The sequence below is a fragment of the Tachysurus fulvidraco genome, chromosome 3 (assembly GCF_022655615.1).
Source record: "Tachysurus fulvidraco isolate hzauxx_2018 chromosome 3, HZAU_PFXX_2.0, whole genome shotgun sequence".
Lineage (NCBI taxonomy): Eukaryota > Metazoa > Chordata > Actinopteri > Siluriformes > Bagridae > Tachysurus > Tachysurus fulvidraco.
In genome coordinates this window covers 19,657,154-19,677,935 of record NC_062520.1, presented here as the reverse complement: position 1 = coordinate 19,677,935, position 20,782 = coordinate 19,657,154, and the positions used below count along the sequence as shown (strand labels likewise).

General features: G+C 37.5%; 1 protein-coding gene across 2 annotated transcripts; it reads right to left on the bottom strand.

The window, feature by feature from the left end:
- Window positions 1-296: 296 nt before the first annotated feature.
- si:ch211-113g11.6 (uncharacterized protein LOC559008 homolog) lies at window positions 297-13,123 on the bottom strand. Of its 2 annotated transcripts, XM_027149873.2 has the most exons (16): window positions 13,105-13,123; window positions 12,781-12,848; window positions 12,553-12,692; window positions 9,271-9,410; window positions 8,981-9,040; window positions 8,276-8,371; window positions 7,609-7,714; window positions 7,320-7,427; window positions 3,474-3,613; window positions 3,004-3,179; window positions 2,754-2,862; window positions 2,366-2,567; window positions 1,927-2,042; window positions 1,579-1,751; window positions 1,425-1,480; window positions 297-881 (listed from the first exon to the last, which is right to left on the bottom strand). In XM_027149873.2, the coding sequence occupies exons 3-16, from the start codon at window positions 12,632-12,634 to the stop codon at window positions 535-537; spliced, it is 1,911 nt and encodes a 636-aa protein (XP_027005674.1). In that variant the 5' UTR covers window positions 12,635-12,692; window positions 12,781-12,848; window positions 13,105-13,123; the 3' UTR covers window positions 297-534. The 2 variants fall into 2 exon arrangements, with proteins under 2 accessions (XP_027005674.1, XP_027005675.1); XM_027149874.2 differs by lacking the exon at window positions 13,105-13,123 and having other exon boundaries at window positions 12,553-12,661; window positions 12,781-12,854.
- Between the last annotated feature and the right edge of the window lie 7,659 nt (window positions 13,124-20,782).

Below are 20,782 nucleotides of genomic sequence, written 5' to 3'. Positions count from 1 at the left end.
ACACAAAATAAGCCAAGGCAGATCCTGCAGCTTCTGCTCAAATGGTAAATTGTGCTTAGGAAGATCCCCCAATATACATGTTTTCCGGCTTTGTATATGTCGTTTCTGAGTTGTTCGCAAAATTAAAAAAAGAAAAGAACAGCATAATTAACACTGAACAGAATATCTGAGTTACAGTGATACTTCAGCTTCAGATCCATAATTTAGAAGTATAAATCATCTGGTGTATGCAGAATAGATAGGCCTGCTGCTTGTTTCCCAGGTTAGGTTCACAAAGCAGTGAGACCATTGTGTAGCTCAGTGCATTAAGTTATCCTCTCAAACTGTCACTGATATGTACAAAATGACATTCAGATATGTTTTCAATTTTTCTGAGGCTGAAATATAATTGCTTCACCTGATGTAATTAGACATTAAAACCTACATTCCTTTGACTAAACAGACCTTGTAAAGATTTGTTTTGTGAACCTAACCTTGGTATCAAATAGTGCTCCAATCATCTCTATTAAAAGCCAGAGGTAGTGTGTTAGCAGGCTAATGTAGGCAGAAGCCAATGATGGTCAGCAGTAGAGACAGAGCCAGTTTGATAGCCGATGAAGTGGCAGAAGGCCCAGCATTAAATACCAGCTTGTATGACACCAATTCCTGTTTCAGGCCGCTCTCTGTGGCCATGCAACGGAATACACCCTCCTTCAAGGGCAGATCAGGATTTGAGCCAAGCACACAGGATGAGCCAGAGATGGTACAGGGGTATCGCTTAATACAGTTGTCCTTCTCCCAGCTGTACGTGGCATGGAAGGAGCGAACGGGACATGGCAACAGGACTGGGCCATCTTTGTGCATCCGCACTTCCTTTGGAATTGTACTGCGTATCTTTAAAGCTGATACATAATTAGAAGAGAATTTTAAAACAAGTTATTAATAATTAGTTAAGAATTGTACTGCTTCAATTCATCAATTAGGTTTTTTGTAATGACAAAAAAAAAAAAAAAAACATGATTTATTGTTATTAATTCCCCATTGTTGTTGCTGTTACACCACTGAAACTGAAAGTCTGGTCATTTTCCTTTTCATATAATCTCAAAAACTGTTATCATTACTTATTAATTAGATTTAATAAGTCTGTGAATAAAAAGTCTGGGAACAGTCAGATTTTATTAAAGTTTGTGGTGGAACCTCAGATCACCTCTGAGAAAAAGTGATGACTCCAGAGAGTTTACTGCAAGCCTGGTTTTGCCTAGTAGGCACTAAATATTTTTTGCATTGTAAAGAAAGTGCATGATGTAAATGATGTTTTATCTACAACAAAAAGAAACCCTTAAGCTCCACAAGAGGGCAATCATAACGGCTTATATGTGTTTAGCAGCAAAAAATATAGGCAACTTTTAAGCTAAATCATGTCTTGACATTTTTCTATTGCTTACCTGCAGTGTCCCCACAAACTGAGGCATTAGATTTGTCAAGACTCTGTAGTATTCCACTGTGTGAAAAAATAAGATAATATTTACTAAACAGATAAAAACTGTCTTGTGAAACATGTTTGGTATTTTCTTAAACAAGGAGAAACAATAACCATACCCAGTAGTGATATTGTAGTTTGCCGGAATAGCCAGGCACCGCTTTTTGGTCAAGTCCCATCCACAGTATGGGTCTCTGGAGAGAATGCACTCCCTGCAAGTATCTCCATATCGACTGCAGTCAGCCAGTGGTAGGCGCTGGACTTCCATCGCAGTGCCAATGTAAAGGTGACCCTGGAAGCAATAAAGTATGAAAAAACCTTGAAAGCCGTTTCAAAACAGTTCTCACATATCTGCATGAGTCAAAAATCTCTCTGGCAAAATCTCTCACAACACTCTCACCCTGCACTAAAATAATTTTTTTCTGGGTAGAAATGTTGGTCAACAAAAGAGAAGAAGGAACACATACTTTCTGTGAGTCGATGGCCATGTTAATGATGGGCCCCTCATTATGGAACAGAGAATACTGCGATATAATAAAAACTTCTTCATTGGTGTGAAGGACTTTTAGAATTTTTCCCTGTTCTGTAAAACAGAGGGAAACATGCACATTGTATTAATTGTTCTTAATCAGTGAGTTAGTGATCTTAATAAAGAAACCATCTTTAAGTATCTAGACAACACAAGAAAAGTAACACTAAAGAAACAATAACATTCAGATGCTTAAGATGAATTTTTCTGTAGGGTTTTAAAAATGTTCTGCATTCTGAAAGCCAATGCTTTGTGGTCTACAAGGACAATACCCTTTCAATATGTCAGCAAATTTTCAGAAAATAAATAGTCAATTACTTTTCTTTGTGATGACTGCAAATCTGTAAGAGCATTACAGGTTTGGTCTTTTCTCCCACCTGTGCCCAGGTAGATGACGATGTAATGTTCTTCATTGACTGTGAGCACACTGTCTGCCACAATGTGTGTGAAATGGTCTTCAGTGGGCAGATCCAGAGGAGCGTCTTCCACTGACAGTATTGTGTCTTCAATCTCAGGATAATCTCTCATCACTTCCAGCATTTTTACGTACTGAGCTGTTGTATGATTCCTACGACCACACTGGAGGCAGAGATCCAGTCGTTTTGATGAGATTCAAATTGGAAAGTATAGAATGAGATTGCCATGCAATGATATAATATTTTATGAAGTATCAGCTTGGGTAAGATAAAACTGTGTGCACATGCAAATACTTGTCCATACATATACTTTGGAATCATTTAGGATGTAAAAGTGAACACTGTGTACCATTCCATCTAGATTTCGAGTGACTGGGTCGTTGGACCGTTGACGCTCTGTTTTAGCAAATGCCATGTCGATGTCTGAAATTGAGTACGCACAGACAACAGTTGTGCCCCTGTTGCAAAACGACACATACAATTGTTATGAGTTGAGCTGAAACTAATAAAATATTTGGCATTTGTTACAAATATGTGAGAAGTATGTGGAATTTTATTTTAATTTTAAAAATGTATTAGTGTAGTGCTACTTCACTCACCAAGCATTAGAGAAAAGTCCATACGTGACACCTATACGTTGTGGAGATATGAGAACAAATGCTCGCTTGATGTTATTGTAGTGCTGAGGGGTGCCGTCTGTCCCACACATGACACGAGCCTTCAGAAATGTAGTCCAAGAGTCAGGCAGCACTGTCCTTGTGCCACCATTATCGTTCTAACTCACACATGCATGCACACACGCACGCACACACACACACACACACACACACACACACACACACACACACACACACACACACACACACACACACACACACACACACACACACACACACACACTTTTAACCATCAATAGCTACATTTAAACCCTTTAACACTTAACATTTTTACATTTACAATTACAAAAGTTGTTTTTGATGGATCACATGATGGATATTACAAACATTTGCTGGTTGGAACAAACACAATATTACCAATAAACCTAAGCAAATACGCTAGACTTGGTTACCATGCAGATTCGCACTATCCGAGCCCTGTATGGTTCTTCATCCATATCAGCTGTCTTGTTGATTTCACTGAAGAAAATATAGATCACCTCATTGTATTGGTTTGTTGCAGGAATTACAGCAGCTCCTGCAAACTGAGGGTCTGATAGAGGGAGAGAGAGAGAGAGAGAGAGAGAGAGAGAGAGAGAGAGAGAGAGAGAGAGAGAGAGAGGGAGAGAGCTGATATTTCCATAAACTAAAGCATTTTAACCTTCACTATTGTTAACTGATGGACTTTTAAAGGGCTGTGGTCAATCCAAAGCAGAGACCATTCTGTTTTTTTAACAACAGGCTATACAAAGTAGCATATAATGACAAAACAAAAACAGGTTTTTAATCACTTTTTTTTTTTGTTAAATTATTAAAAACTAAAATCTCTCGATTATACAACTGTACAGACCCTTTAAGCAGTACTTTGCAGTACTTTGTAAAAGCCCATTCGGCAGGAATATACAGTTTGAAATTCTTCATAGATAAATCTCTACAGGTATGGTATCCTTCACCATCACACTCCCTATCCTACCTAAAACTAACTTTCAATCCCCTCTCTTGCCCTCTGCAGCCTCCACTCTGTCTCCCCTTCTTCTGTAGCTGATGGCACTCTTTTATCTCTTCCTATTCCTGAGTCCTTTTCTTCACTAACCTTGGAGTCAGCCACAGACACTTTCCTCTCCTCTCTTTCCTCAACCATTGACTTTCTCTGCCCTTTGTCCACTAAATCCAAGAAAACATCTTGTTCTGCTCTTTGGCTTTCAGGTGTGTTGCGCAACAATCGAAGAGAGCTAAGTTCATCTGAAAGAAATCACAACTTGATGCAGATCTTGACTCTTACCTTACACTTCTGCCAAGACTTTTTTCTACGAGGAAAAGCTTGAAGATTTGGCACAAGACCCTTGTAAGCTCCACAACATCATCTCTTCTCTACTCAACCCCCCCGAATCCACCTGCTTCATCCTTCCTGATTGCAGAAAATTTTGCTTCTTTCTACCACTAGAAGATTGAGAAAATCTGCAGGACCATCACTTCTGCCCCGACTGCACCTACATCTCACAGTCAGGATTCCCCTGCTCTTTCGTTGTCACATTTCTCAACCGTAGCAGCAGAAAACATTTCATCCAGTACTGCAAACAACTCATCTGGTACTGCAACGCACTGCTGGCAGGTCTACCTATGAATGCAATTTGTCCTCTGCATATGATCCAAAATGCAGCTGCATGGCTTGTTTTCAACCTGCCTAAGTTCTTGCATACCTCCCCTTTGCTGCAATCCCTCCACTGGCTTCTGGAAGCTGAACGCATCAGATTCAAAACACTGAAGCTTGCCTACAAAGCCAAAAATGGACCAGCTCCCTCTTACCTCAAAGCCCTCATTCCTTATATAGACTTATGGTATCTTAAGTATGTGACTTTGTGGACCAGAGTTAATGTATCCATAGACTTAAGCACTTTTGTATGTCACTCTGGATAAGGGCGTCTGCCCAATGATGTAAATGTAAACATATGTAAATGAAATCCTACCACCTGCCCATTGGATCCACTCCCTTCCACTATGCTGCCAACCATCGCGCAAGACCTTCTGCCCTTCATCACCACTATCATCAATGGATCCATAACATCTGGTCATGTACCAACTACTTTCAAGAGAGCAAGGGTTATTCCCATCCTGAAGAAATCTACTTTGCATCGATCAGACATCAGTAACTACATGCCAGTATCAGTTCTCTCATTTCTTTAAAAAATTCTTGAAAGCATTGTCTATAATTAACTGTTTGTCTATTTCTCACAAAACAACCTCCAAGATCCCAACCAATCTGGCTTTAAAACAGCACATTCGACAGAGACAGTCCTTTTGCATGTTTCTGAGAAACTACATGCTGCTACTGTAGATCAGCCAAGCAGTCATCCGTCCTTATCCTCCTCGACCTTTCAGCAGCATTTGATACGGTCAACCACAAGATTATCTTGTCTACCCTCAGGAGTCTTGGGATTTGTGGATCAGAGTGGGAATGGTTGCTTCCAACCTGGGAGGACGCCCATATCAGGTAACATGGAGGGTGTGACATCCACTCCATGCAGACTCTTTGACTTTCACCCTCAGATACCACTGCTTCTGTTCAGATCTCAGCATGTCTGACAGACATATAATTGTGGATGACGGTTCATCAGTTGAAACTCTATCCTAGCAAAACTGAACTTCTGATTATTGCAGGTGATATATCCCCAGGTCATGATCTTGCAATATCACAGCTTGCAACCTTGGGGTAACCATGGACAATAAACTGTCCTTTTCCTCGCATGTTGCTAATGTGACAAGCTCATGTTGGTTCCTTCTCTACAACATTAGAAGTATTTGGCCATTTTTGTTCACACAGGCTTCTCAGGTACTTGTTCAGTCTCTTGTCATCTTAAGACTGGACTACTGCAACTCACTGCCGGCAGGTCTACCTATGAACGCAAGTTGTCCTCTGCAAATGATCCAAACTGCAGCTGTACGACTTGTTTTCAACCTGTGACTCCACTGGCTTCCGGTAGCTGCATGCATCAGATTCAAAACACTGATGCTTGCCTAGAATGTCAAAAATGGACCAACTCCCTATTACATCAAAGCCATCATCACTCCTCACGCTGCACCTTGCACCTTCAGAGCTACAGTACCTGCACTGCTCGACTAGTCCCACCATTTTTCCGGGTAAGAGGTAAGTATACTACAAGACTCTTTTCTGTTCTGGCACCAAAGTGGTGGAATGAACTTTCTGTAGGGGTCTGGACAGCTGTCACTGGCTATCTTCAAATGACAGTATAATACTTTACCTACTTATTCATGAAACACTTCAACTAGCAAAAGACCAGGTGTAAATGCCCTCCGAAACGGTTTCGAGACGGATATAAATCCGATTGCACAAACCACTTCAATAGGTGGTCTGGGATGCATTTCAGATGAAACTGGACAGGTGTAAATGCATGTGGTTGTTCATGGTTTACAAACAGAAGTACGTCACTCGCAGGTGACTCGCGAGTCGTACATCGCGCCAGAAACAAATATGTTTTCCCACAGTGCTGGCTCCGATCTTTCACCCAGGTGTCTCGCTGGGTCTTAAAATGCACTGCTGCCGCCAGCGAAAATGCAGCAAACAGTAAATGCTGACCGCATACACCAAAGTGTGTTCCATTTCAATTACCCCAAAATTGAGGTGAAATATATTTGCATATTGGGCGGGAGTAGAAAGATCGGATTGATATCCGATTCGGCAAGACGCATTTATGTGGCCTAATGTAAATGGAACAGTTTTAACAAATCAGATAGCTATCGGATCAGAGAAAATACATGAAGTGACCAGGTTTAAAAAGGCCCATAGAGACTTAAGCCCTTTAGTACTGTATGTCGCTCTGGATACGGGTTTCCAAAATGCCGTAAATGTAAATGTAAATGAATCGACATTTTAATTCTTTTCAATCTTAATCAGACTGCATGTCATCTTAGGTCAGGACTCTTCACAGATGTTCTAAGGGTCCAAGTCTGAGTTTAGGCTGGGCACAGTATATTTAGATACATTGTTCAATTTTGTACTAAAAGGTACTAGTAATGGATATATGAAAAAAATAATAATAAATTCCTGCAGTTTGTGCAACATTGTTTATCAACATAAATATTGTAAATTGAATATGATAACAGTATCATGAACTGTGCTCGGAATAATCATCATTGCTGAAATATTGTCTTTGTATTAAGCAGTCACCAGGTTGTATGAGAACTGCTTGTGTTTTCCTCAGGACTTTTTAACACAGTTTGTAACACCTTAGCCCACTCACTCGACAGCCATTTGTTCTCAGTCTTCAGCAGCTTGTTAGTGCTGTATGTGCGACGTATAGAGCCAGGCTGTTTTCCCATAGCTGACAAAGCAGAATACAGGCTTCCACCTGAGAAAGGCAGAAAAACACAAAGAGAGAACTGTGCAATAGCAACATTGTGTAATGCTCAAAAGAAATGCTGGGCATTTAAAGATGTCTAATAAAATAATACTACTATACAAATCTTCATTAACTTCATTAATTTGTTTGCCATTTCATTCATGACCAGTGAACACACACGCCACTTTACCTGCTGAGAGACTGACAGAGCGTTGAGAAGGAATGGTCGGGGAAATATCTGAGGGTGATATCCTCTGTGCATTATCAGACATGTTGATGAGTGCAGAGTTATTCACCTAGAGATGTACACCAGAAGATGTAAACTTTAAGTCAAAGCATTTTAAGTAATAGCAATTGCTTATTTTATACACATCCCTCCTGAAAAAAAAACAAAATTTTAACATATACTGTATATTGCACTCACACCACCTGCACCACATTAGACTATAAGATGTTATGAGCTTCCTTAAGGTGGTGTAGTGTCAGCAAAAACCACAATTGAAACTCCAAATGTATGAACAGATGTATATAAGACTCATTAGACACTTTTAGTAAATCAATAAAAAATTCACCTTACTTTTTACCCAAGGTTTTGTCTGTTATTCCTGTAAACTGTCAACATTGTAATATTAATTATTTAATATAACATCTAACCTGGAAATGTGAGCTTTTGGAAAAATAGCAACATTATTAGGATGAATTCACTTTAAACATATGAATTTGGTAAAAGTAAAATTTTTTCTTTACAAATTACAGAATGTCAACGTACAAGTCATAGTGCGGTATTAATAAAATAACTAAATAAAATGATTTCTTCTAAAATGTATTTCTATGTGCAAAAATAATTAGCACCTTACCAATAACCAACATTTTGGGGTGCCTGCATTTGTCCCACACACCACAAAGGTGTCATTGACTTTCTCAATGACAGTGATGAAATTGTCACACTCGATCTTTGTAGAAGGAAAGAGCACATTACAGTTAGAATGGTACAGTACTTTTATTGCAGAGATTTTCTTAAAATATTTGATTGATCATTGAAAAGAGACTTTATTTTTTCAAGCAAAACTGTGTCTGCCATTGACCTTAAAACATAACCTAATTCAATCGACTGCGAGTGATGTGCTTCCCATCACATTAGACTATTTCTGTCAAATGAAAATTAGGCCACTGTTCACTAAACATCCATATATATATATATATATATATATATATATATATATATACATATATATATATATATATATATATGTATATATATATATATATATATATATATATATATATCTATATATATATGTATGTATATATATATATATATATATATATATATATATATATATATATATATACATATATATATATATATATATATACTCGCAGTCGATATATATATATATATATATATATATATATATATATATATATATATATGAGAAACATTGCAGTGCTTCTTATCTAAAAGTACTCAAAAACAGGTCTTGCTTCTTGCCTGTGTTTCATATCAGTATATATATATTCACAAATGGTAAAATGCATTTAGTTGTATGAGTCTCTTTTACCTTAGATACTGATTTGGCAAGACAGCTTTGTCTGGAATTTTCATCAGCTACTGCAGATATCTGTGTGAATAAATAACAATATAAATAAAGTTAAAAAAAAATACTGGAATCCTTTTTATTTTCTTTCTTTTTAAATGAACCTAATCATCAGTAATCAGTAATCATAATCAGTCTACATTCCAACATCTAATTTCTATAGCCAGCGTTTCTACATATAGTTATATGTTTAATCACATACAGTACAGTACATAGGGGAGTGTTTGAGTTCAGTGTCAGTTTTAGACCCATACCTCTTTATGTTGCACTCCTTTCTGGGTGAAGTTGATCATATAAATAACTGCTTGCCCCCCCACATACAGAACATCACTCCCCTGCTGGTGGTATATGGTCATGTAGTTTTCAGGCTTTGCGAAGTGAAACCTTGCCGGCTCTGAAAGATAATAGAAGGTCAGGGCCTTGTACAAAGTGTATGTATATATATATATATATATATATATATATATATATATATATATATATATATATATATATATATATATATATGTGTGTGTGTGTGTGTGTGTGTGTGTGTGTGTGTGTGTGTGTGTGTGTGTGTGTGTGTGTGTATGTATGTATGTATGTATGTACTGTATGTATATGAAACATTGCAGTGCTTCTTATCTAAAAGTACTCATCAACACGTCTTGCTTCTTGCCTGTGTTTTGTATCAGAAGTAACAACTAGAGTGTTAAGACCAGTAATAGAATGTTTCCAGCCAATCTTGTATATATTCTTACAAGTCATTGCACGGCCCCTCTTTTGTGAATACAGACGTGCTCTGAATAATAGAGAGGACAAACAGAGTTCGATAGCCACTCTCCATTTGCCGTGACAGCCATGAATCAGGAGTCTTGGGATTTGTGGATCAGTTTGGGAATGGTTTGCTTCCTACACGGAAGGACGCTCATATCAGTTAAAATGGAGGGGAGTGACATCTGCTCCACGCAGACTCTCCACTGGCGTCCCACAGGGCTCAGTACTTGGTCCTCTTCTTTTCTCCCTGTATACTCACCCTCTTGGTGAAGTTATTTCCTCACATGGGTTCTCTTACCACTGCTATGCTGATGATACACAACTTATCTTCTCTTTCCCACCCTCAAATGCCACAGCTTCTGACCGGATCTCAGCATGTCTGGCAGAAATTTCATCATGGATGACTGCTCATCAGTTAAAGCTCAATCCTAGCAAAACTGAACTGTTCATACCAGGTGATTCATCCCCAGGTCATGATCTTGCTATATCCTTGCACAACGATCTGATCTCCCCATTCAGCCACAGCTCGCAACCTTGGGGTAACCATGGACAATAAGCTGTCCTTTTCCTCGCATGTTGCTAATGTGACTCGCTCATGTCGGTTTCTTCTCTACAACATTAGAAGTATTTGGCCATTTTTGTCCACACAGGCTGCTCAGGTACTTGTTCAGTCTCTTGTCATTTCTAGACTGGATTACTGAAATGCACTGCTGGCAGGTCTACCTATGAACGCAATCCGTCCTCTGCAAATGAGCCAAAATGCAGCTGCCCGGCGGTTGAAGACCAACTTATTCAGGAAACACTTCGACTAGCACTTCTTTTCTTATCTTTTGCATTTATAAAAAAAACCTTTGACACTTTTTCATTGTAACTCTGAACAAATGTTTTAAACTGATGGTATCTTAAGTATGTAACATAGCGAGCCAGTATTAATGTATTCAATGTTAGAGATTTAAGCACTTATGTACCTCGCTCTGGATAAGGGCGTCTGCCAAATGCTGTATATATATATATATATATATATATATATATATATATATATATATATATATATATATATATATATATATATATATATATATGTGTGTGTGTGTGTGTGTGTGTGTGTGTGTGTGTGTGTGTGTGTGCATGTATGTATGTATGTATGTATGTATATGAATGTATGTATATGCAGTGCTTCTTATCTAAAAGTACTCATCAACAGGTCTTGCTTCTTGCCTGTGTTTCGTATCAGAAGTAACAACTAGAGTGTTAAGACCAGTAATAGAATGTTTCCAGCCAATCTTGTATATATTTTTACAAGGCATCGCACGGCCCCTCTTTTGTGAATACAGACGTGCTCTGAATAATAGAGAGCACGAACAGAGATCGATAGCCGCTCTCCATTTGCCGTGACAGCCATGAAACAGCCCACATACTACAGTAAGCGACAAAAAAAGAGAGATGGAAATACAACACAAATCTGTATTCTTATTAAAGTGCATAAAGAAAAGTCTCCATAAAATAATTATCCAGAATAAGATTTATATCATGAAGATTTATATCATATATCTCATCACCGCGATGGCTGTAAAAGGACTTGACCGTGCACAGAATATGTAATGTGCGTGTGCGTGTGTGTGCACGCGCGCGTGCCTTTTACTAGGTCGTCTGTGCTTCTATTTTGTCTATGAAATACCTTTTCTCTGCTGCAACGGCATCATCTGCATTAGCTCGTACTACCTGCAATGCAGCGCTGCAGCTCGCGCATCCACTACTCATAGCTTTAATAGCATATACCGGAATTAAAACGGTGTAATATTGTACACACAAACACATAGCGAGTCTGAACCTGACCAGTAGCTAGCGGATTACTGAATATGATTTTGCAGTCAAGCCACGACCCTCTTCCTGTCCTGTTCGTGTCAGTAGGTTGCATGTAGGCTGGTCTGGCTTTCATTCTCATTCCGACATCATCTAGGCTATTAGTAAACACCAACGCATGTCAAGATGTCGTTACCATGGATACGAACATATAAAAAAATGGGTTTTGGGAAAAAAATGGGAAACATGTCATGACTACAGGATTATACAGCACAAGCCGCTGTATTAAAGCTCACACACATACACAACACCTATTTATTTATGTCTACACAAATGAACACTGCATGAGTGTATTCAGCTTTTTACTTGTTTTTAATTAGACGCAGTGTGCGTAGTGTTTTTCTGTGATTTCGTTTTCTAAGCTTCAACTCATTACACATTTAAACATCATTAATACAGCGGTGTCGCATGTGACTGCCACCTGTGCACGTTCTATCATGGAGAAATGATGTTTACAAATCTAAATAAGTATTGATTTAACACTGGGCCCATGGAATAGGCTTCCAAGCTCATGTAGCATCGAACATATCTCTACCTGATTGTTATATTCAGTGTCTATACAATGCAAACATGAACTAAAGCCAATAAATCAGCACCTATTTCCTATACATAAGCTCCAGAAGTATGTTAACATCAGCTTGGCACACCATCATTCATTTACCCATGTATTTATTTATTTATGAGCAGAAGACCTTTCGTTATACCTGGATATTTTTTAAGTAGCAAATGATAAATATGAGCACTGTTTATGAGTTTATTAGTGTACTTCACAATACAAAGGCAATGATGGGGAAAACAGGGCGTTTTTGTCCGCCTGCAGCACGCGACGTTTCCGTAACTGAACCAGTTGACGTTGCTTATCATGTTTACCACAAAACGACTTGAAAACAAAGTGGGAAAGAAAAGCAGGGTCTTACCTTGCACAGTAAATTTCAGTCGAGGGGATTTTTCAGCCAGAACAATACAAATCAGGGTTGCCCAGAGAATGGTTGGATGCATGATGCTGAAATGCGTGAGTATCAAATGCTGCACATAGAAGGAAAGTTTGTCCTGAAAACTACAAGGATAAAAAAATGTGGGAAACAGCAGTGCTGGTCTGAAGTGTGAAGGTCTGACAGGGTTATGCTTTAATACGCAGTACAAACCTGGGTGCTGACGTGAGTCCGCGAGTCTCTTAGCTCTCTGAGAGGACGTCGGGCTGCACGTCACATTCCTAAACAGAAAGATGTGTGAGTGAGTAAGAGAGCGAGAGGGACACACACACACACACACACACACACACACACACACACACACACACACACACACACACACACACACACACACACACACACACGCAGTGCAATGCTCGCACATACACAAGTGAAAAATGATTGTTACATACTATTCATTGTATTTAAAAACCTCTTACACACGAAAGTAAAAATCAATAATGTATTATAATGAACAACTGTCTCACACAAATATACCTCTCACACACTTGTGAAGATCATTCAAACATTATGCAAGAGAATATCAGTTGAACCTGCAGGCATTGCACTAGAACCAGTAGGTGGTTGAAAAATAAATGGAGCATTTTTCAAAATACAGCAACTTTTGTGTCTTCTCAAGAGCCTGCTAGTACTTAAAAAATCTACTGGCCTCAGCGAGGAACAATCACCCATTATGGTTTTGTTTATACTGTATGCTTGTGTTAATCCAATTATTTGTAAAATATGAAACGGCAAATTAGTAGTCTAAATCTATTTGTAAAATCTATTTGGTCATGAGATGTAATATGTCACCTTGGGCTGTGGAAGAAGAGAGGAGGTTTGATGAGGAGTGACTGGTAATATTTTGTTGTTGTCAAACATGCCATACTTAAGATACCTACAGAATGTGACCTGACGCTTAGTGTTTTGTACAAGATTGATGTTCTACTTTTCTTGTCTCTGAATTAAAGTGCATTTTTTTCATGTGGACTAATAGTAGTCCACATGAAAAAACTCACTCTCACTTATTTTCTACCACTTATCCGAACTACCCCGGGTCACTTAGGCGTCATCGGGCTTCAAGGCAGGATACACCCTGGACGGAGTGCCAACCCATCGCAGGGCACACACACTGTCATTCACTCATGCAATCACACACTACGGACAATTTTCCAGAGATGCCAATCAACCTACCATGCATGTCTTTGGCCCGGGGGAGGAAACCGGAGTACCTGGAGGAAACCCCCGAGGCACGGGGAGAACATGCAAACTCCGCACACACAAGGCAGAGGCGGGAATCAAACCCCGACCCTGGAGGTGTGAGGTGAATGTGCTAACCACTAAGCCAAAGTACCCCCCAGTTACATTTGACCATTCCAGAAAGGACATAATACTACTCCCAATGCATCATGTAGAGTAGTTTACAACAAAGTTCATAACTATGGTTACAAAAACATGGGCACATCTTTAATACCTTTGAATTCCAGAAGGCCTGGGATCACCAGACAATTATAAAATTATTCAATGATATCAAGTCTGATAAAGGCCTATTTATTTTCTTCTTAATGTGATTAGTAAATAGTAATATTTATTAATTCACCACAAAAACAACAAAGAAACACAAGTTTGCTGTCATGTTACAAACCTGTAACAATATAACCAAATAATTTGTTTTACAATGAAGAATTCACTCACACATCTCACAGGAAGAAAACAGGAAGATACACATACACACTCTCTAACAACATTGTACAAAACACTTATTATTGTTGTAATATGCACATTGTCTTTTCTAGCCTCCAGATTCTAATGACTTGTGGTAATTAGTGTCCCCTAAGCTCCAGGAGTGTCAGAAGCTGAATGGGATGCTAATCCATAAGGTTTATAAGACCATAGCCCTATATTTGAAACCATCAATGACCATTTTAGTAAGTTTGCTTTTTTTTAAATCAAAATTTATATATCTAACATATGTAATAATGCCTACATTTTATTGAATGTATCAGTATACAGTAAATATTACTGAAAGCAAAGGTTTTAGAGCAATTACAGTACAACATCGAGAACCACAAGCAAAGGTTTTAGTATGGTTATTTGCAGTAATTAAACAAAGCTGTAATTTTTGCTTCTGATATATATTTTTGGTCTTCTTTCTTTCTCTGTTTAAGATTGAGCAACCATGGCAACAGAAGGGCTGTTAGAAACTTTAGCAATCACAATGGAGAAGGCAACCTTGGCACTACTAGTGATGAAGACAGCTATGGCACAAACCACATTGCTAGCAGTGCTGTTAAAAGGTGAAGAGTTATACAAGGAAGTGATGGCTACTGTGGAAATAGTGTTCATGATGGAGGTCTTACAAAAAGTGATGGCAACTCTAGCAACAGCACGATGAAGACTTCTCTTAATATTTAACACTCGTGGCTATATATGAAGAGTGTAGAGACTCAATTGTGAGTAGCACACACAGAATATAAGCTTGAGAAATCAGAATAAATATTAAGAATGACATAATTTAATCTTTGATATTTGGATTATTATTATTATGGCATACACATTTTAGATTAATCAGTTGCTTACAATTGTACAAATTTCAGTATAGGGGTTTTTACAAATTACAGTATGTCTTAGCACCACATTGTCATCTCTTTATAGTACAGATAGGATCCCACTCCTGAGATATTGATGTAACTGTCAAGCAAAATTAACACAAACCAGCAGTGCAGATTTAATATCAATCATTTTGCAGTATGTGATGGAGCCATGCAGAGTTTCCAAAGGGTATCCTATTACCCCCACTCAATGATCTGTGTAAAATTCTCAGATAACGTTGGGAAAAATGAGGAAGGGGTTGATTTGGGGGGGACAAGTAGGTAATTTTGAGGCTGCTGACACTTGCCATGTCACCCATGTTTGAGGGAAAAGTAAAAAAAAAAAAACAAAAAAACAACAACAACAAAAAAACCTTTCTCTCTATGTAGTATTGGTAATGACTTGTTTTGCTAAAATGAACAGATTTCAAGTTATGGTGATTTTTGAACAGATTTACAAGTATTTGATACCACAATGAAATGTATACTTTTATGTAGTTGATAATAGTTATGTGTCTATCAATATAATTTTCCTTTTATACCATTATTTTTAAGCTCTAAGAGGGGACTGGTACTACACAGCTGGCAGAACCACTGCAGAAAGCTTCATAAATCTAGGTCCACCACCAAACTTTCTCTAACCTGTAGAATTTACCTTCTGATGGATTGTTTAGCAAAGCCACTCCTAGAAGACATAGCTGACACTTTTGGAAAAAGACAGAAATGTCATTTAATAGTTGGATGCTAAAACTTATATTGCATTAGTTGTTTTTTTACTAAAGTGTTAAGTTGCTGTTTTCCATTTTGAGAGGGCGTATCAGTCCAATGAGTCTGACCATTGAAAGAATTCTCACTTTTTTCACACTATCACTGTTTATGTGTAGTCAAAGCAAAGTGTATTTTCCTTGTTTTTTTTATATTATTGTAGAAATATGGGAAAAAGCTGCACTGTTATGTACTGGGAGGACATCAAGTTATTATACAGACTAATAAGTAACCTTGATAATAGAAGGAGTCTCTTCTGCTGCTCCTTGTGCTGCTCGATATCTAAAAGAGCCTAAAACACTTGAGTTATTAGCACCTCTGTTTGACTACTTGGCCAATGCAGGGTGTCTGAGGCCTGTGCGGTCAATAAGAAAAAGGGATCTGTAGGTATTCTGTGTTGGTTGTTTAAAATCAGGTTAATCAGAATAGTAATCAGAATTATACCTATTCACCAACATGGTCTTAAACAAGCCTAAAAAAAATCTAAGATTTTTGTATAAAAGAAACAAATTGTCAATGCACAAATGTACAAGTACATGATAAGTACAAGGAGTAGGCTATTTCTATACAGGCTGCTCAGGTACTTGTTGAGTCTCTTGTCATTTTGAGACTTAAACTAGTGCTTATTTTACCTGTTTGTTTTATGTGTATATTAAAAAAAAATCTGAACAGAGTTTAGTTAGGTTGATGGTATTCTAGGTCTGTGACCTAGTGAACTAGTGTAATGTATTCATTGATAGAGACTTCAAAGGACCTTTTGTATGTCGTTCTGTATAAGGGCAACTGCTAAAAATCTTGGAGTTTTGGAGAAAATCTGAAGGTATCCAGACAGCATTCACCCCTGTTCTGCTATGATCCCAATAAACTGACTGCTAACCAGGTAGATGATGTTTTTAGCATTCGTCTGTCTCCAGAAGGGAGCAACAAGAAAGCTGCTAAGTAAATGGTTGTTACCTCCTGGAGGCTCTCCAGAATGCAGAAGATAATTCACAATTTGGTGTACTATTAAACTGATGCATCCATTTATTAATTTAATTGTATTATTTTTTTAATTTTATTACAACAAGGGCAATATAGATTAAACTTACTGTACTTATTCACTTTGTTGTAATATCACTTTAGCTTGTTTAAAGACAAACATCAGTTTTTGATTCATTGCTATAAATTATTTAGTTTTATGTGTTCTGGTTTTGAGAAGTAAAATACTCTATTGGACAATACACATATACATATTAATTGGAAAAACTGCCACTTATGTTTTGTATAAGAAGAAGAAGAGCCATCAAAACTACAGAAGATTTTGGCATTCACAATTTGGACATGTGTGGTACTGTACAACTATTGGCTTTTCACCAACTCTTTCCATCCAGTTCATTCATAAAGGATATGATGACATCTCCTCTACAAAAATGTTCCCTATTGGAAACACGTGTTAACTGCATCAAACACATAGGGGTTTGACAGGGCATGAAGATATGCTCTGTATTGTTTCATTCAATCTTTTCTTTAGTTTTCCCAGTCTGTGCAACTTAAAGCACCGAGAAGCTCAATTTAAAGTTCAGTGAGGGTACTTCTTCCAAGTGTCCAACTACAGGATTTTTCAGGCTTTTTTTTTTTTACAGGCTGTAATAACACAGCTCAATCCCATTCTTTCCATCATATTCCAAATGAAGCCATCACTACAGCCTGAAAAACAATTCGCCAGAATAGGTGGCAGAATATGACTTTTTTATTTATTTATTTATTTATTTATTTATTTATTTATTTACAGTATTGGGATAGACAACGAAGAATAATAATAAAAAAAAAAGTATTAGCACCTTAACATTAGTAACTAAATATAACTAAGTGTTTGGATAAGTAAATAATATTGAATGATACCTCAAAGCCCTCACCACTCCTCGCACTGCACCCCACACGCTCCGATCTACCAGCACTGTTTGACTGGTTCCACCATCTCTCAAGGTAAGAGGCAAGTATACTACAAGACTCTTTTCTGTTCTGGCACCAAGGTGGTGGAATGAACTTCCCCTAGGGTTCCGGAAAGCTGAGCCACTGGCTATTTTCAAACGGCGGTTGAAGACCTACTTATTCAGAAAACACTTCAACTAGCACTTCTTTCCCTATCTTCTGCATTTATTAAAACAGCAACAACAACAACAACAACAACAACAACAACAACAAAACTTTGAAACTTTTTCATTGTAACTTTGAACAATGTTTTAAACTCGTGGTATCTTAAGTATGCAACCTAGTGAACCATTATTGTATCCAATGAGAGATTTAAGCACTTATGTACGTTGCTCTGGATAAGGTGCTGTAAATGTAAATGTAAACGAATGAAACACATGGAGTGGATGATGTACAATATATGCATGTATTCATGTGTACATACAGTTTCCAGGATTTATACTGACAGTGAATGATATGCATTTTAAAGTCAACTTACCAAGTCAACTTACCATAACACCGGAGTCTTAGTGGCCGCTCTATGGGATCCACTTGATGCAGGCTCTGTCTGACTTGTCAAATTGTTGGTCATCTTAGTGGATCTCTGTCTGGCCTCTCATATTCATGCAGCAAGTTATGAAAGCATCTATGCAATGATCCCACTAGGATCATTGCATAGATGCTTTCATAACGTGCTGAAAAGCTCTCAGTGTGTTTCAAATGTCTGTGAGAACTGTGTCTGTGTTAGCACTAATAAGATCGAATTACACATATAGGACCTGAAGTTTTTAAAATATTAATGAAATGCACAAGACTAATGTTCATTCTTTTTCCTCAGCTCAGATTTTATCCGGTTAAAGAACATAAATATTTTAATTGAAGTGCTGGTTAATATTGATCTTTGTGGGCCCAGTTTCAACATTGGTTAATGTGGGTGTAATGCAGCATGCTTTATGTGTTTACTGCAACATTCAGTACCTTAACTTTGTTTTAGTGGAGACTAAACAGCTATAGTATTTTAATCGCTGTTTTAAAGGCTGTTTACATTTATGAGTGGTTTGTATATAAACCAAAATCCTAGAAAGGCATGTTAGTCAAGACTGAAGAGACAGATTATAGATTATAGATTATAGATTTATTGGCACTCCATCCAGGGTGTATTCTGCCTCGATGCCCGACGAGGCCTGAGATAGGCACAGGCTCCCCGTGACCTGAGAAGTTCGGAAAAGCGGTAGAAAATGAATGAATGAATGATTATAGATTTATATAGAAAATAGATGCACAACACACACAGTTAATGAAGGAGAAACATTGTCTCATTTCACTGTGTACTGCAACAGCTATATATGGTTGAAATGACAATAAAAGCTTCTTGACTTGACTTGACTTGACACAGGAAGCACTTTGTTTGTTAGGACTTTAAAGGTTTTTTTCTTGTTGGAGAGTAGAATCAAATTGTGATTAAAATGCCAGATCTTTTATAGCACTTCTGGTGGCTTTTAAATAAAATACTATTTCTTTTTGACCAATTGCACCGATCATCACTTAGCAGCACCTGCTGCTCATTTTCAGTTCTTATCCGATGAAAATTCACAGTGTATGAATGGTTATTTTTTGACATGGAGGAAACTGCAGTGAAATGCAGTGTAACATTTGAGAAACATCATTCAACGGTAGCCTGCAGGGGTGCATTATTACATTTTCAGCAGGTGACCAAGATCACAAATAATACCTTTTGAAACATGTATCTTCTAATCCTGAACAGTACTTATGAGAGCCAAAATGTATCTGCCTTTTTATATCTGCTGAGACATTTCTTTATTTAATCAAATATTACTGATTTGACTGAATCTGTGACATTCCTGGAGCCATTTAAGAAAGCTTTTCCTGAGTGTTTAGCCAAGTTCTTTGTGTTAATGAGGCTCTTGTATTCTTTTTATGCTTGCATATATACTGTTTGTAGCTCCTAGCTATAAATTAATCTGTCCATATATTGCATTGTGAAGATACTTGAAAATTATGATACATGAAAATGTTCCTTGATGACTTATTTTATGAATTATTTGTCAGACTAAAGTTATTACAATTTTAAGTTCTATATAGGACACTAACATTGTTTCCTATTGTGGAATTGTACTTCACACTGTATTCAGATGGGCCCCAATAATTTACATGTAAATAAGGAATCCGATTTGATTCACATTTTTAAAAAACAGAAAGTATAATTTCAGTTTGAGTTGAAATAAATAATCAAGCACTTGATTTAATGTATTAGTAAAATGCTCGCTGCAGTGAGGTCAAATACCGATTGAATGAAAGATCTAGGGATATAAACCATAATTTTGCATTTGGTGCAACGACATAATTAAGTGGCCGGTGGCTGATTCTTCATGCATTTTGCGCCACTCAGTGGATACTACTATTAATGACAGGGACCTCGTAAAGTCTTGGCCCAAATCTTATCAACAGTATAAGGAAAAGTGCCGATAACTCATAGAAACATAGACAGACATGAATAGCATAGACGCATGAATAATTATTTGTAAACATCTCTGATTTGAATTGTAATAAAATATGAATGCAATGTTTTAGATTTAATCACATTTTATTTGTTTGTTTATTTATTTATTTATTTATTTATCCCTTTTTTTTATTATTATTTGGAAAATATACTTTTGTATTTAATAAATTATTTCACTTGATGATCCATCTATAGTCTTGGCCTGTCTGCAGCCAGACCTATATAACAGATTAAGTGTTCCAGAGGTAATCCTGAAGGCTTTAAACAGCTGGTCATACACGTTGTTATTCTGGGCTGTTTGTGGCAACTGCATGAGCAAGGCCTTTTATATCAGAATATGTATTATATA

Bases quoted from the DNA above. Each gene is read 5' to 3' on its own strand.
- si:ch211-113g11.6 (XM_027149873.2), bottom strand. From the start codon at position 12,634: ATGCATCCAACCATTCTCTGGGCAACCCTGATTTGTATTGTTCTGGCT. The intron at 3,614-7,319 runs GTGAGTGGGCTA...TCCCTCTATCAG, and splicing joins TGAGAACAAATGGCTGTCGA to ACCCTCAGTTTGCAGGAGCT. The intron at 1,481-1,578 runs GTATGGTTATTG...TTTTTCACACAG, and splicing joins AACTACAATATCACTACTGG to TGGAATACTACAGAGTCTTG.